Source organism: Trichosurus vulpecula, chromosome 3 (assembly GCF_011100635.1).
Source record: "Trichosurus vulpecula isolate mTriVul1 chromosome 3, mTriVul1.pri, whole genome shotgun sequence".
NCBI lineage: Eukaryota > Metazoa > Chordata > Mammalia > Diprotodontia > Phalangeridae > Trichosurus > Trichosurus vulpecula.
In genome coordinates, this window is record NC_050575.1 from 327504721 (window position 1) to 327521294 (window position 16574).

The following is a 16574-nucleotide window of genomic DNA, read 5'->3' on the forward strand; positions in this document are numbered from 1 at the left end:
AGGTGGGAGGAGCAGTGTCAAAAGTAGTTTGTTTACCTTTGCAAAATTCCAGAAATGTTGCAAGTCACAGGGAATAAACAGAGAACAACACTTTTAAGGACACAGGCATTTTCAAAAGACATTTATCAGGGGCAGCTCGGTGTCAGAAGTGGGTAGAGCACCGGCTTGGGAGTCAGGAGGACTTGATTTCAAATCTGTCCATAGACAATTAATTATGTGACCCTGGGCAAGTCACTTAAGCCTGATTACCTCAAAAAAAAATTGTCTCTGAGAGAATGACTCCCAAATCTATGTATCTGGTCCTCATTTTTCTCCAGTCTTTAATTACCATCTATCTATTTGACATTTCAGATTGGGTATACCAAAGGCATTTCCAGCTCAGCATATCCAAAACTGAACTCATCATTGTGTTCACCACTCACCCCAACCCCCTAACCCCATCTGAACTTTTGTGTTTTTGTCGAAGGCACCACCATCCTTTCTGCCACCTGGGTTCAAAACTTGGTGTCTTCCTGGACTCTGCTCTCAGTCATCCAGTCAATTGTCGTATCTTGCTGTTTCTCCCTCCACAGCAAACATTTCTTGCGTCTGTCCCTTTCTTTCCACTCAACACAGCTACTCCTTTCGTTCAGCCCCGCAGTCCCCTGTGGTCTGGACTCTTGCAATAGCCCTGTAATTGGCTCCCTGCTCCAGGTCGTCCTCACCACAACTGCTGAAGTGAATTTCTTAAAACAGTGGTCTGTCTGTGTCGCTCCCCTGACCTCTAGGAGCTCCCTATTGCCTCCAGGATAAAATATAGACCTCTTTTTGGCATTCAAAGCTGTTAACCATCTGACCCCAAATTACTTTTCCAGTTTTATATATTCTGCCCCTTAACAACACTGTTGTCCAGCCAGATTGCTCTTGCTCTTCTCCATATATACCATTCTTCGTCTGCTCACTCTTGATCCACTGGCTGTCCCCATGTCTGGAATGTTCTTCCTCCTTGCCTCTGCCTCTTAGAATTCCTTATTTCCATCAGAACTCAGCTATGTGCCACGTCCTTCATGAAGCCATTCCTGATCCCCTCTGTTAGCACATCACTCCAAAAATTATCATTTGTGCATGTGTGTACACATGTCCCCTGATAGAATGTATACTCTTTGGGGCCAGGACTGTTTTCATTTTTGCCTCCACATTCCTAGCACACCTACCCAGATGTATTAGCAAGGCGATAATCACAATATAGATGATAATTGTCAAAATGCCTATGTGGTTCCATATGGCAAAATATGGAACTCTCCATATGGAAGGTAGAAGTAAGCCATTTATTCAGACACCAGAGAACCAGACGCCATAACCAATAAGCCCAATCCATCACAGCAGCGAAGAATTCAACACACCATATCACAGCAGAGAACCACTCCATCCCAAAGCCGTCCACCCCCTTGCTGGGGCCTTCCCACCATCACACTCACAGCACAGCGCACATCTGCTCTCTCTCCCAGCATTTCCTGTGACACTCTCCTTTTCATCTCAGCAAGCTCCTCCCACCGCATGTGATTTAGGCTTCCTGTGACGTAAGCGGGTCACACGGGCCTGTTAATGGATGGGAAGATCTTCAAATCTAAATTGTTATTATACCAGGACTAGGTACTTAATAATTGCTATTGATTGATGCCATACTTCTCTGTAATCCCTAATAGCCAATTGAACATATTAGGGTTTTTTTTAAAAAATATTTGTCTTTATTGAGATATCCCAAAATGCTTCAGAAATGACTAATCCTTCTGAAGCAGCTGCCTTTCTTCAAGTATGGTAGTGTTGGAACTGGTTCTTCTTTGCTATTGGGCATACCTTGATTGAGTGCTTTTCTGAGTATGGCATTAGGCACTTCCTGAAATCATAATTCTGTTTCCAGAAGGAATTATACCACAAGAAATTACAGACAGTTCAAGGTTGTTATGAATCCCTGTTTCTCATTCTGTTTGAGGTCGGTTTTTAAAGATATAACCTCTTAGTGTCAGCAGTACCCTTCATTTCCTGATATTCTAAGATATATAGGAAAATGTCAGCGGTTTGTCAGAGTTAGTGAAAATTCTGAATTTTTTTTAAAGAGTACTTTGAACTAGGCTACTAAATGTCCCTTAGCAGAAAATACCACCTTAAACAGTGTAAGGCGTTCTTTTGCAGTTATATAACTTGTATATAATACCACTAAGGTATTTGAAAATGGTCCTCTTAACAAGGAGACAATGTATATAGTAGGAAGACATTCTTTATCAAAGTCAGGAGACCTGCTAGAGTTCAGTCCTTGTTCTGAAGTTAACTTATCCTGTGTATGACCTTGCATGGGTTACTTGATCTCTTTAGGCCTAATTTTCCCATTTGTAAAATGAGAGGGACTACGTGATCTCTAGGATTTCTTTCAATTCTGAAGTATCTTAATGAATTCTAAGTACCTAGGCAGCCTCATTGAAATATTAGCTATGTTGCTAATTTCCTTAGTAAAGTCTTTTCTTCATAGATAAGTTTAAGCCAACTTTACCTTTTCTAAATTATAACAAATTCTGAATAGTAAGGTTTTGTCCATGATGTTGTCCATAAAGTTAGCATTTTTCATTTCCAAAATGGTAAGTCAAAATTTATTGCTTTTTTAGGCTCTTCTTTAGTGAGACAATAGTATTCTCTTTTCTAGAAATAATGAATTGTGGGATTTGTTTAGGGCTGTAGAAAGGATACAAGATCCAGAATTCAACCTGTCATGTTGAACAGCAAACTATCCAGAAGAGAAGTATATGCAGTATAGTTTTGAAATGTACTTCATAGAAGGCTTGTCCTCCATATAGGTGGAATGGCTCCCTCACAGTGTGACTTGAAAGGTACTGTCTTACCCTTTCTACTAAAAACTCCGGGCCCCATTGCTCTCACTGTTTACATATCCAGAAATATTCACCATCAGAATCAGACTTTTGGTTAGTCCATACAAGTGAGAACATTGTTTCTGAAGAATGCTTTCCCTTAGATGGTGTGAGAAAGGGATTGTGGCATTCATCAGATAATTGTCACCTTAGAAAGGTTTAAGATCCTTAAGGGTATGAAATTTGGGACAGGTAAGTTTCAATGGGAAAAGGCAACTTAGCATCATGGATAATGGATGTGGCCTTGGAGTCAGGAAGAACTCATGAAGTACTGCCTCCCCGCCTGCCCTCCCCCCCACCCCCACTGGCCGTATAATCATAGGCCAGTCACCTAACCTCTCAGTGCCTATATATTACAGAGGAATTGCTGATTGAGCAATGAAATCACAGTTTGGGCGCCCCCCCCAAAAAAAGTTTCAGTGATGGGAACGTGGACCATGCTTCACTAATGGGTGTTTTAAGTCCAAGCCCTACTTGGGGTAATGGAATCCACACTTTTTGTAGGGTAAGCGTATGGAAGGAAGTAAGGCAGGACCAAAGAGGGAAAGATTCAAACTGTCCATTGGTTTTGTCTGGAGCCAGCCCTAACTTCATGGTTAGTTAAGTGTTTGAGAGGCAGGCAGTCTAGTGTAATAGAGAGAATATAGGACTCAGGAGACATGGGTTCAAATCAGACCTTAGACACTTAGATTATGTGTGGTGATGAATGAACTGCTTAACTGCTGATAACTTGTTTTCTCATCTGTAAAATTGGGATTATACGTGCACTACCTACCTGCCTTAATGTGAGGGAAGTGTGTTGTAGTCCTTAAGCACAGTGTAATTGTATTGTTATTTACTTCTTCAGGACTTAGAGATCAACCAGAAAACACCACTTCGGGTTCTTCACCGAAGACCTTTAGCCGTAAGAACTCGTCTCATTCACACCATGGAGACGCACTATATAGATGAGCATCATTTTCGTCTCCATTTGAAGACTCAGGCAGGAACGTATCCTTTCGCTTTCAGTGTACCAGGTGTTCTAACCAAAATGATGTTGTGTAAGTAGTACTGTACTGGCATTTACTTTAGATGGGAGGTGTTATGGGAAGAATTACGTTAAAGAGTGGTGTTTTTTCCTCCTCTTCTCCAGGCTCCCTACAAATAATCATATTGCCTCCCTCCCCTCCCCCCTCCCCCCAAGATGGCATGTAGTCTGAGATATCTTCTCCATGTAACTTCATATTGAACTTATTTACACAATAGTCGAGTTGTAAAGAAGAATTATGACCAATGGAATGAATTATGAGAAAGAAGAAAAACCAAAAATGACAAAAACAAAAGAGAAAAAAAAGGAGAGCAAACAGTTTGCCTCAATCTGCATTCAGACTTCATAGTTCTTTCTCTGGATGTAGATAGCTCTCTCCATCATGAGTCCTTTGGAGCTGTCTTTGAGCCTTGTGTTGCTGAGAAGAGTGAAGTCTATTAAGGTTAGTCATCACAGAATCCATATATTTGTGGTTGTGTATAATGTTCTCCTGGTTCTGCCCTGCTCACTCAGCATTATATCATTTAGGTTTTTCCAGGTTATTATGAAGTCTGTATCTTCCCCATTTCTTATAGCACAACAGTATTCCATTACATTCATATACCACAACTTGTTCAGCCATTCCCCAATTGATGGGTGTCCCCTTGATTTCCAATTCTTGGCTACCACAAAAAGAGCCGCTATAAATATTTTTGTATATACAGGTCCTTTTCCCACTTGTGTGATCTCTTTGGGATACAGCCCTAGAAGTGGTATTGCTGGGTCAAAAGGTATAAATAAACATTTTTATAGCCCTTTGGGCATAGTTCCAAATTGCTCTCCAGAATGGCTGGATCAGTTCACAACTCCACCAGCAAAGCAGTGTTCCAGTTTTCCCACATCTTCACTAGCATTTATCATTTTCCTGTTTTGTCATGTTACTCACATTGCCATTTTTAACCAAAGTTGCCAGGCCTCATATCTTCAAAGTTACATTTGTTTCTTATAATTAAAACAACTAGCTCCATGCTCCAGTAGTAATCAAACATTAAATGATTGGTTGAGCTTTTGGTTAAGTTGCAGAAAGCCTTTTCTACAAAGAATAACAAATCCACTGCCATGTTTAGGTTCTTTGAGCATTTTTAAAACTTGCTTCAAAATGAATGATACTACTTTGCATTATAGTTTTTCTTTGTGTTTAGCAATTGAAGTTGGAAGCCAAAAGGGACTGTATTTTTTGTATGTGACCTTATTAAAAAAAAGATCCTTGGCTGCATCAGTTCTTTAAGTCACACACTATTTCCTATAGTAGAGACACAAGTACATTATATTGGGAATTAAACAAGGTAAGAGATTTTAAATTAAAGCTGATGTTCTTTTATAATTTAATAATACATAATAATTATAGAAATTGCTAAAATAATTTATGTTGGAGGAGAATTCCATACCAGTTTTATATTGGGTTGTTATTCAGGGCTTAGTTATCCTTTACTTTAAACATGGACTTGAGAGGTCCCTCCTTTTTTTTTTAGATTAGCACTTGTTTTGAGTTCAAGGTATTAAATTAATACACCGCTTGTGGGTAAAGAACTGGAGCATCTTAATATAAAACTGTGATGCATTTAGGTAAATATTCTGAAAATAGGTTAGATTCTGAACTTCTCTTCCCATAGAAATATTCCTCAAACTTTGATCCTCTGCCCCTAAATCTTGGACTTCATTGCATAGGGCCAGATTCCAGTCTGCAGACTTCATCTTTTATATTGTCTGGGATCCCACCACTAGGATCCTCTCTGGGAGATGATAAAGAATTTTCTAGTTTTATGACCTAGTTTTTCTCTTTTACTGTATTCACATTCCCAGACCCTCTGAGAATGGTCTTGGTCTTGTACTAGATACTAGAAGATTTCTAAATTCCTTTCTAGTTTGAACATTCTGTGAGTTCTAAGCTCTCCTGGTCCATAGTTGAAGCCTTTTCACTTTGGCTTAATCCATATATGGATTATTCCAAATATCAGAATAAGTGATGAAGGAAAAGAGATTGAAAATAATGGTCATTTTTCTAACACATTAATATAGCCTTGCCACAAATATGAACTAGAATTGTGGTTCTTTTTTTACTGAAGTTACATCTGAACCTTTTGTACTGTTCTGTGGGCTTTGGCTTTCCATCGCTCCACATATTATCCGACAGGAGAGGCAGTCTTAAAGAAAATGAAAAATGGGGCAGCTGGGTGGTACAATGGATAGAACACCAGCCCTGGAGTCAGGAGGACCTAAGTTCAGATTCGGCCTTGGACACTTAGCTCTGTGATCTTGAGCAAGTCACTTAACCCCGACTGCCTCCCAACGAATGAATGAATGAATGAATAGAAAATGAAAATTAGAAATTTATAGGAATTATAGAAATTATAGAAAATTGTAGATGCTGCTGTCTAGTCAAAACACTTCTCAAATATATGGTATGAGGAAAAGGGAAGAAAGCAATAGAGTATATTCATTAAGGGTGTATTCTGGACAAAAATAGAAATGTTTTCTTCTCCATAAAAACTACAACTTTTGTCACATCTGGAGACAGCATTTCACATTTAATATTCAGTTTATAGTAAGCAATCTGGGGTAAAGTACTTTGTGAGCATATAGGGAAACTGATGATAAAATCATAGGATTAACTGTGAACCAGCTGGGGTTTATCAAGAAGGAATCACACCATGATAACTTCATTTCCTTTTCTGGCACTGTTAGATTGGTAGATTGTGGGAATTCTTTAGATGTTTTCAAATGCCTTGATGGAATCCTGATATACCAAGCCCTTCACAATATCCTCATGGACAAGATGAAAAATGTCAGCTGGAGAATATGGGTAGGTTTAGACATAGTTAAGTAAGTGATCCAAAGAGTGGTAATTAATGGTCAGCCTTGAGGGATTGTTTTAGTGGTTGCCCTAGGCATCTGTCATTTCCCATTTCTGTTCAACATGTATATCAGTGATTGGAAGGTAGAGGTAGTATGGCCTTCCTGCCTTTCCAGGCTTCTTTTTCCTTACTCCCTTATTCTCGTCTATTTCTCTGTAATCCAATGACTTGATCTTCTTGCTGTTCCTCACACAAAACAATCTTATCTCCCAACTCTGAGTTTTCACTGGCTGACCCACATGCCTAGAATGCCCTCCCTCCTCATCTCTTTCTCCTGGCTTCCTTCAAGTCTGAAAGGTTCAACTTCTGCAAGAAGCCTTTCCCAGCCCTCCTTCAACTTAGTGCCTTCCCTCTGGGATTATCTCAAGTTTATCCTGTATGTCTTGTTTTACTAGCAGTTTGCATGTCATCTCCCACTCTGAGCTCCTTGGAACAGGGACTATTTTTTTGCCTTTCCTTATCCCCAGCATTTAGCACAATAACTGGCACATAGTAGTGCTTAATAAATGCTTGTGAATTGACTTGAGGGATAGGTAACTCTTTGAATTATAAAATTAGAATCCAAAAATAACAGCAGGTTAGAGAGAGCAGTGGACCAAAACTAATCAGGTGACGTTTAATAGAGATGACTTTAAAGTGCTTCACTGGGTTCAAAAACTGAGCTGACCATTTGGAAGAGATGGCACTAGCCATGTGAAATGCCCTAACGGTTTATTGTATTGCAAACTCAGTACAAATTGTGAATAGGGTATGCAGTGAAAAAAGCTGTTGTAATCTCTGACCACTATAATAGAAGCATATGGTCCAGAATATGAAGGCCATTAGTTCTGCTGTAGTCTGTCTTAACAGATTCCAAATAGAAAGTTGTGTTCATTTCAAGATATTGGCAAGGGCATTGCCAGAGGAGGGTCAGGAGAGGACAGCAAGCCATATAATCAAAGGATTAGTTGAAGGAATTTGGGGTCCTTAGCCGAAAGAAGACTAACCTTAGGGAAGTGGGCATGGTAGATTGGTGTTTGAAAGGCTGTCTCATGGAAGAGGGATTAGATTTGTTTACTTGGTCCAGAGACCACAGTTAGAAACAGTGAGTAGAAGCTGCAGAGTGACCAAGTAGAGCTTTTTATAAGGAAACCCTTAAAACCAGAGGTTTCCAGAAATGGAAATGTGCCAACTTGGAGGAGGTCATGAGTTTCTTTTTACTGGAGGCTCTCAGATATAGGTTAGACTAGATGAACTCTGTCTGAGGTCCCTTCTAGCCAAGATTACATGGCCCTCATGCATGGAATGACACAGGGCTAAATAAAGTTTAACTGTGATGTTTCTTCTACTGGATTTTCATTAATTCTGAATTGTTATCTCCTTTATCCTCTCCCTTCCCTATTGTTTATACTGTTTAAATGTGAATTTGTAGGGACTTCACCTACCAAGCTCAACTCTTAAGAGATGTTTCTGTCAGAGTGTTTCTGGGCACATGAAGCTCACTGTCAGAACCTGCTGCCTGAAAGAGGTTGGCTAACTCTTATTGTTGACCTTTTAGGGCCAAAAAAGATGGGTAGATTGATTTTATAACTATGAAAATAAGTAAATATTAAGGGGAAAAATTATACTTGAGCTCTGATATGTGATGAAACTTTGCCTGGGAAGAATTTGATTTAGTTGACATCAAGCCCCTTTAGCACCTGGCTTGCCAGGTCTTGGAGCTGGTTTTCTGTAGCTTATTTTGTAAGACATGCATCAGGTGACATAGCTCAGAAACTGATTTTCCTTTATAGTATTTCTGCTTTTGTGTTTATCATTTCCTTTTCACCTGTTGAATCTCAGCAAACAGCTTGTACCACTTGACCATACTTTTTTTTCCTTAAATAAAACCCAGCTACATTAAAGAGTTTGTGCATGGAGACTTTGGGAGAACCAAGCCAAATATTGGTTCCCTGATGAATGGGACAGCTGATATTCTGGAGCTGGATGTAGAGGTAAATTGTTTATCATGCATCTTATACCAGAATTAACCAGGAATATCCTTTCTTAAGTGGGACCTATTAACATTAAGCCTGGGTTCTTAAAAGGATTGAAAAAACATCACATTGATTTGTACAGTAGTCAAACCTGTAATCAGCAGTCAAAAATTCCACACCTAGAAGAGTGTGTCTGGGATGAACTGTCTGCCGAATTTTGGCGAAATAAAAATGTACTCATTCTCACTGAAGTGCTCTTTCCCAGAGATAGCAGATCTAAGCTTGAAGCCAGGCAGGGAAACTAAAATGGGAAAAAGGAGTTAATTTGCTCCAAGCCCAAAGCAATTGTGTGGAAATGTATTTGTGGCTTCCCCAGGTTTTGTATTCAGAGATACAGAATTCAGGTCAAATAGGGGCATAGTTGAGGTGAAAAGAACAGAATTCTGAGTGAGAGCACCTTTCTGCTCTTGAGAAAAGTCAGGAAAAAGTGCCTTGGTATTACATAGTACAGAGAATATAGTGTGCTGCGATAGTGCACTGGGTACTGTGGCATCTTAGTGGATAATTTTCTTGCACATTTTTTTTTTAAAAGACCCTGGCTAGTGGCTGTTGATGACATCAGAGAGTGTCTGCAAGGTGTTGATTCTGTCTCATTGATGTTATCCATGAGCAGGCTCTAACTTCTCTTTACAGAAAAACCGAAACACGTATTTTCTGACCTAAATTCTTCAAACAGCTGCAAAGCCTGTTAAAACCCTTGCCAGCTGGGCCTTTAAACACACCAGAAAACAAACTTGAAATTATTTTAGAAAGACTCTTTCATGTTTTTAAATAATTAGGGTTCAATAGGAACCTCAGGATAGGAATGGAGTGGGAGTGTTTTCTCAAAAGAGAAATGAGAAATGATAAAATTTACTGGATTAGCTAAAAAGGGGAAAGGGACCACTAATAGGCGGAAGCCAGTCCCTAGGAAAAGTGACAAATAGATAAGTGTTTTCTTGGGCCTATAGATTTTCAGTTTCTTTTTACAGTTTATTTAAGTCTGAAAGAAGATATGTTGTGTTCATATTGAGGCCACATATTCAAGTGGAATGTAAACAGTGATTTAATATAGTACCTTTGAATTCTGTGTTATTCTTTTATTACTAGCAAGAAAAGTGGAGCACTTTTGGCATGTGTCCTTGTCAGAACAGAATTGTCATCAAAGTTGCTTTTTTGAAATGGTGATTTCACATCAGGCTCCAATCCACCATTCCCTTGTCAGAGTATCTTTTACAAATGTCAGTAAGTCAATTTGTCAAGTGCAGATGCAGTTTGCCTTATCAGTTTTTAAAAAGCAAGTAGCGATTTGCAGCTCTAGTGATACTAAGGAACTCAAAATATTTAAACAGTCCACTTGTACAAATTCCCAAATATGTGGACATATTTGCCTGATGCTTTCAAACATTTGAGACAGCCAGGGTTAAAAAAATGAACTTCTTGGATTAAAAAAAAAACTGCTCAAGGATTTTTAAAGGAATTAACCAGTAGATGAACCAAACTAACCTTACTATTTCTAAAATTTAATTTTGGAATGTGGTATTTTTAACCTCCAACCTAAAGCTCTCATCTTTTTTATGAAGTGGCACAGTTAGTAAGGACAGTATTTGTCCTGCTAGGTCTGATTGGTTCAGGGAGAGTCTAAGGCACAGAGTCCTGAAAGATCAGCCATTCAATTGTCATGTAAAATTGTGACCTGTACCAGCTCTTTTCTTCAAATGAGATTTCCTCCTTACAACATTATGTTATTATTGTTAATGAATGCTAAATTAAATAGTAACATTCAGTTTTAATGACATTAGTTTCTTCCCTCCCAGTCTGTCGATGCTGACTGGCCACCTGCTGTGGATGGTTAACTTTCAAGATGGGAATCCGAAGAGCAGCTTTGGTATTATCCTGCAGAAGATATCTGTTTACATAGTATAGACTGCAAAATAGCTTCTTTTTTCTCCCTCAAGTGTCTTCAAGACTTACTTGGATCACATTGATCTGAACAGTTTTCTAATCATTAGCATTTATTCATCTAATTTGTAATTTTTTAGACATTAAGTTGATCTGAGGATATTTTATTGTGGTTTGTTTTTCTTTTCATCCACTCCATGAAATAGTGACTGATAATGCTTTATCTCCACCTGTTTCTTTTTGAGAGGTATGTAGACTACAAGATACATTTGCAAGATACAAGATACATTTAACAGACACATAATTTATTAGTCCTGGAGAAAGTGAAATTTTCTTCAGTCGATGAGATATACCATGCTCCTTTTGTATTCTGAATCAAAAAATTTCCCTGCTCTTTGAAATAAAGTCAGCTATAAGTTATATATAGACTTAGGAAACATTAGGTAAGGAAAGGAGGTGATGTAGAGGATCAAGTGCTGGAGGTGGAGTCAGGAAGACTTGAGTTCAAATCCAGCCTCAGACTCTTAGTAGTATGATCCTAAGCAAGTATCTTAAATTTCCAGCCTGAGTTTCCAAATAGGAATAATAATAGCACCGACCACTCAGGGTTATTGTGAGGATAGAATGAGATAACACATGGAAAATGTTATGCAAACCTTAAAGCATTATGTAAATTTTAGCTTTTATTTTCAGCAGATAAACATTCTTCAAAGTACAAAACTAATTTCAGCTAATTGATTTTTTTTCAAATCATGTCTTAATTGTATTGTAATACACTGATGGCACACTTTTTTACTAACCACCCTATTACTGGCATTGCTATTATTTTTCCTGTGGAAGAAAAACAGAGTCCTGAGTAATGATGCATATATATAGTATGTACAGTGGACTTTCGAGATAACCTTTTAAATAAAAAAGGTTGAGGGCAGCTTTTGTCTCCACAGAAAATATGTCATATACCAGAAAATCTTGTATTTGTTGGGGAAGTCAGGAAAATGAATGGATTTGAAAATCTTGGAATGTTGATTAACACTTCACTCAACCTGGATGTGGGTGCCTGCTTATTCGCATATCTATAGACTCCTTCCTTGTAATTTTAGATAAAATCCACAACTTCAGAGGTCAGAGGAGAATTTCATTACTCTTCTTATGTTAATGGTGAAGGAAGCTTAAAACACCCTGGTTTGGGCCTCTTATCAGTTGGGGGATTCCTTTAAAAAATCTATGACTTGTTCTTTTACTGATGGAGATGTAAGCAGGAGTGGAGACCCTCATGGGCTGGGGCTTAGCTGTTCTTCAGATTGTAAGGTGTGAAGTGCTCAGCCAGTGAGAGGCAGGCAGAGAACAGTAGAAACAGGCTGGCGTTTGTCTGAGCCCGTGTACTCATCAAGGGAGCTACCCATTTATTCAGAAAGAATAAATGTAAAATAAACATAATGAAACTTTCCTAGCTTTCCAACAAGTATTGGGTTTTTGACTGAGCATGATTCTCACAGCCTGGATTTCTGGGAATTGTTTGGAAAGTTAAGTGATACATAAATATAAGATAGTAGGTGGCTTTATTCTCATTACTGAGTATCACACCGTTTACTCATATTGAGCTGGTGTTCCACTAAAACCCCAGTCTTCTTTTCAGACAAAGTACTGTCAGCCCTGCCTCCCCACTTATTCTTCCAGATCCTGACATCAGGAACGCAGGCTTTCTAATATATTGGGTTAGCAGCCGAAGCAACATATTAGAAGTTACTGGAGAGCCAGACCTGAACAGGAACCCCCGAAGTATCCAGGGACAAAGAAGAAGTAAGGAAGCATAGTGGAACAACTGAGGAGTCAGAAGAGACCTGGGTTCGAATCTCGGTTCTGATGCTTCCTATCTGTGTGACCTTTCTGACAAAGTGATATTGCAGAAGTGCACATTTGTCTTTATCACTGCCCTGCTCCACAAATTTCAGTGGCTCTCTATTTCTTTTAGAATCAAATACAAAACTCTTTAATTGGCATTTCTATGGTTCTAGCTTTGTTATACATTACCCCCTTCTGTACCCTTTGGTCTGGCTGAACTGACCCATTTGCTTAATATCCTCTTAGCTCTTAGAATCCCTAGTTTCCTTCAAAATTCATCTTATATACCACCTATGTGAAATCTTTCCTGATCTCCCAGTGCAGCCCCACCTCCCCCGCCCATTACCCTTTATGTCTCAAGGATGCAAACTGCTTGGAGTTGGAGACTCTCTGTCTCAGAGCCTGGCACCAGATGTAGGGCTTAATAAATGGTTTTTTTTTTTTTTTTTGGAGTGGGGAAGGCAAGGCAATTGGGGTTAAGTGACTTGCTCAAGGCCACACAGCTAGGAAGTGTGGCAAGTGTCTGAGGCTGGATTTGAACTCAGGTCTTCCTGACTCCAGGGCCAGTGCTTTACTCACTGTGCCACCTAGTTGCCCCCCAAATATTTTTTTTTCATCAATAGATATTACTTGAAATAATTCTAGAAGTGCTAACAATCCAATCAGACAAGAAGAAATTAAAGGCGTAAATATCCTCGAATAAGTATTTAATCCTTATTTACAGATGACTTGATCTTAGCCTCAGAGCGTTAGCCAAGAAACTAATCAAAATAGCTTCAGACTGACCTAAGAGGGAAACTTCTTGGTGGCATAGTAGTTCATTTGTTTTCTACTGTCTGGCCTAGCATGTTTCCCACATGAACTTCTTGATGCATGCTGATGTGCTGGCTGTATATTCACCTCAATACCCTCCTTTGACAAATATTAATACTGCCCTTCCAACTCTTCTCTCCCACCCCCCATACAGCCACTCCCATATTTGGTGAATTTAGCCTATTCTCTCTCCTGTTAAGCAGGGTGGTGTACTGGGAAGAGCATGGAATTTTGAATCAGGAAAGATTTGGGTTTGAATTCCCAAAAGGCAGAAGTTGGAAAAATGAGTGGAAGTTGCAAATTTAGGCTTGATATTTCTTAAGAGTTAAAGCCCATCCTAAAGTAGAACAGGAGGATGCCTCTGGAGGTAGGAGATTTTCCCCTCCTCAAAGTCAACAAGCACTTATTAAGCGCCTGCCATATGCCAGGAACTATGCTAAGTGCTGGGGGTTATAAAGAAGGGCAGAAGACCTCCCCAATCTCAAGGAGCTCCAGGAGGCCTTCAAGGCAAAACTGAACAGTAACTGTCAGGGATGTTGTAGAGAGGATTCTGAGGAATACATTAGCCTAGCTCAGGAGGCCCCTTCTAATTCTGTTATTCTGAGTCCTGCTTCTGATATTGTTGGCTGTGCCACTTAACCTCTGACCCTCCCTTTCTTCATCCAAAAAAACCAAAAGCCTACAGAACCCACCTTTAACAGTTACTATCAAATAAGGTACAGTTTGGACTGTGCTTCAAAGCTTGAAAGTGCTGTCTAATTTCAGCTGTGATCATCATTATTGTTGCTGTTATGAGACTTTCCTGGGGCACTGAGAACTTCCTGGAAATACTTCACACAAAATGCTTGTTTTTCCCCAGTGAATTATATTAGCACTCCTTCTTCTTCAAAGTTATCTGACATTCAACAACTGTCATCAGCACAATGGCCAACCATGGTTCCAGAGGTACCAGGATGAAGCATACCATTCAGGTTTTAATAGAGAGGTGATCTCAGGCTGTCCATCAAGACGTATTTTTGGACGTGGCCAGTGCAGAAATTAGTTTTGCTTTACTATCCTTATCTGCTTTCCTTGGGTTTTTTTCCTCCCCTCGGCGAGAGGGAAGTGGGAGGAAGAGAAACTGGATTTTTAATTGGGAAAAAAATGTGATTTAATAAAAAGTTACCCAAAGCAATTTGTGGAAAATAGATCTCACATGACTACTGAACTCAGCCAATCAGGAGGATATAAAGTGGGTCAAAATAGTATGCAATACAATTTAGCTGGCTGTATGCATGGGATAGTTTTCCCATAGTCTTTAGGAAGAAGGTCTGAAACAGAAAGGTAAAGGAATGGGAGGACTTGTGGGAGGTTGTAGTCATAGAGCAGATGCCTGAAGTTTTAGGAAAATACAGCCTTGGAGGACAAAAAGTTCCAGATCTCAGATAATTACATCCCACAGTAATCTTGGGCAACATTCTAGGAATTGCTAGGGGGAATTCCCATAGAGTAACAGAAATATTTGGGGAACTCTAATGACAGAAGCCTTGGCAAGCATGAGATTTCTGATTGGCACATATCTGAACGAACCACCAGGATTTTCCGGGGGATCAAAGTACTTAGAACCACAGGTCAGGAGAAAACATAATTAGTGTAAGTACTGAAGAGTTTCAGCATGGGTGAGTGGGTCCACATCAAGGAGAGACCCTGATGAAGTGCTTTAAGAAAACTGGAGGCTAGAAAGAGCACTCTCATCTCTCACCTCAGTATTATGAAGAAGATATCACAAAGAGAATTCCATGAACATTAATTAAGCAACTCCTCAAAGACTGTCAAAATAGCTGCCAATCTGGAATAGTGGCGTGTCCTCTTAGCTTTGTTTATAAAATCAAGAAATTAAGAATTTAAACAAACACATTTAACAAAATATACTATTGATAATAAATGTTAGCCATTATAAGGAAAAATTATGGTCAGTATTATGGGGGAAATAATTTTTTTTTTAAAAGAGGCTGTTACTTGAAAAAAATTACATTGATGGGTCATTGAGAGAGTAAGGGCTTTCTCTACTATGGTTTGTCAATATATATTGGCTGACTGCTTGGATGTTTAATGTTCAAGATGGGAAGCAGAAGGGTGTTGACTAGATTTCACGGTGAGCAGATCATACCTTCAAATTTCACTTTTAAGGGCATTTTCCATTGTAATTTCCTTTGTCCTGATTCGACTACTGAAGCTTATTTTAGAACACATGTGACTTTTACAGTGCTGAATTAGTCACTTTTTCCCAGCTCTGCAACAAAACATGGTTAATACATACTAAAAATTAAGTTCATGTTTCTTTTAGAAAGTGAGAGTACATTTAACTAAGACTTTTGCTTTAGCTGAATATAACAATTTTAAAAATGACCCTATCACTCACAATTTTAATAACCTTCAAAGCCTGAAAGGGAAAAAATTAGAGAAGAGCTTTTGATACAACGGTAGGAACTTGATTGCTGAATAAGGAAAACTTGATAAATTTTCAAATCTTTCGTAAGATTAAAAAAGTTTGCAAAATTGTATACGTAAGGTCAGCGTGGGGCCCCAGAAATGGAAGAAAGTGACCCCTGTGAAAATGATCAGAAGGGACCTCAAATATTTTTAATTACCTAGAAATTTGAGTAAAGAATAAAAAGTAACATGAAATATCACACTTTTGCCAGTACTTACATGTAAAATGACCATAGCTAAGGCAGAGACAATTAAATAAGTTTTCCCAGGTTTATCTCATATGCAGGATTGGGAACAGGGAGAATGAAATTCACTTTTAATTTTTGGCCATAAAAGCAAGTTTGAAGAGAGCATATTTAAAAAACTGTATTGTAATTTCCTTTATGAATTTGTTTAGATGAACAGATCTTAAATAAAATGTCCATAGTTCTTTGAGCCTCTGCACTTACGTAGTATCATTCTTACTCTGTGACTAATTATCTCAAGTACACTTTGTGGCTTAGACTTTAGAAAATGGGGAGGGAAAAAATGATACCAAATTAAAATCACAACATCGAAAGACAATTTCACTTCAATAGCCTTTCTGTGTTTAAATGTTATGTCAAATTCAGTAATAGGAACTGGGATCTGTTCTTTCTTTGGGGCAGAAAACTCCCAGGTGAGAAAATACCCTTTACCAATGCAAGTTAACACCTTTTCTGCAACATTAAAGTTACTTAGATAATTTGCT

General features: G+C 38.8%; 1 protein-coding gene across 7 annotated transcripts in view; it reads left to right on the forward strand.

Moving 5' to 3' along the window:
* Positions 1-16279, forward strand: part of PUS10 (pseudouridine synthase 10) — an 88450-nt gene extending 72171 nt beyond the window's left edge. For all 7 annotated transcript variants that reach the window (XM_036748738.1, XM_036748740.1, XM_036748739.1 and 4 more), the window contains 3 exons: positions 3748-3890; positions 8695-8794; positions 10633-16279. In XM_036748738.1, the coding sequence (XP_036604633.1) occupies positions 3748-3890; positions 8695-8794; positions 10633-10671 (282 nt within the window). In that variant the 3' untranslated portion in view covers positions 10672-16279. The remainder of the gene's footprint in view (positions 1-3747; positions 3891-8694; positions 8795-10632) is intronic.
* Positions 16280-16574: the final 295 nt, after the last annotated feature.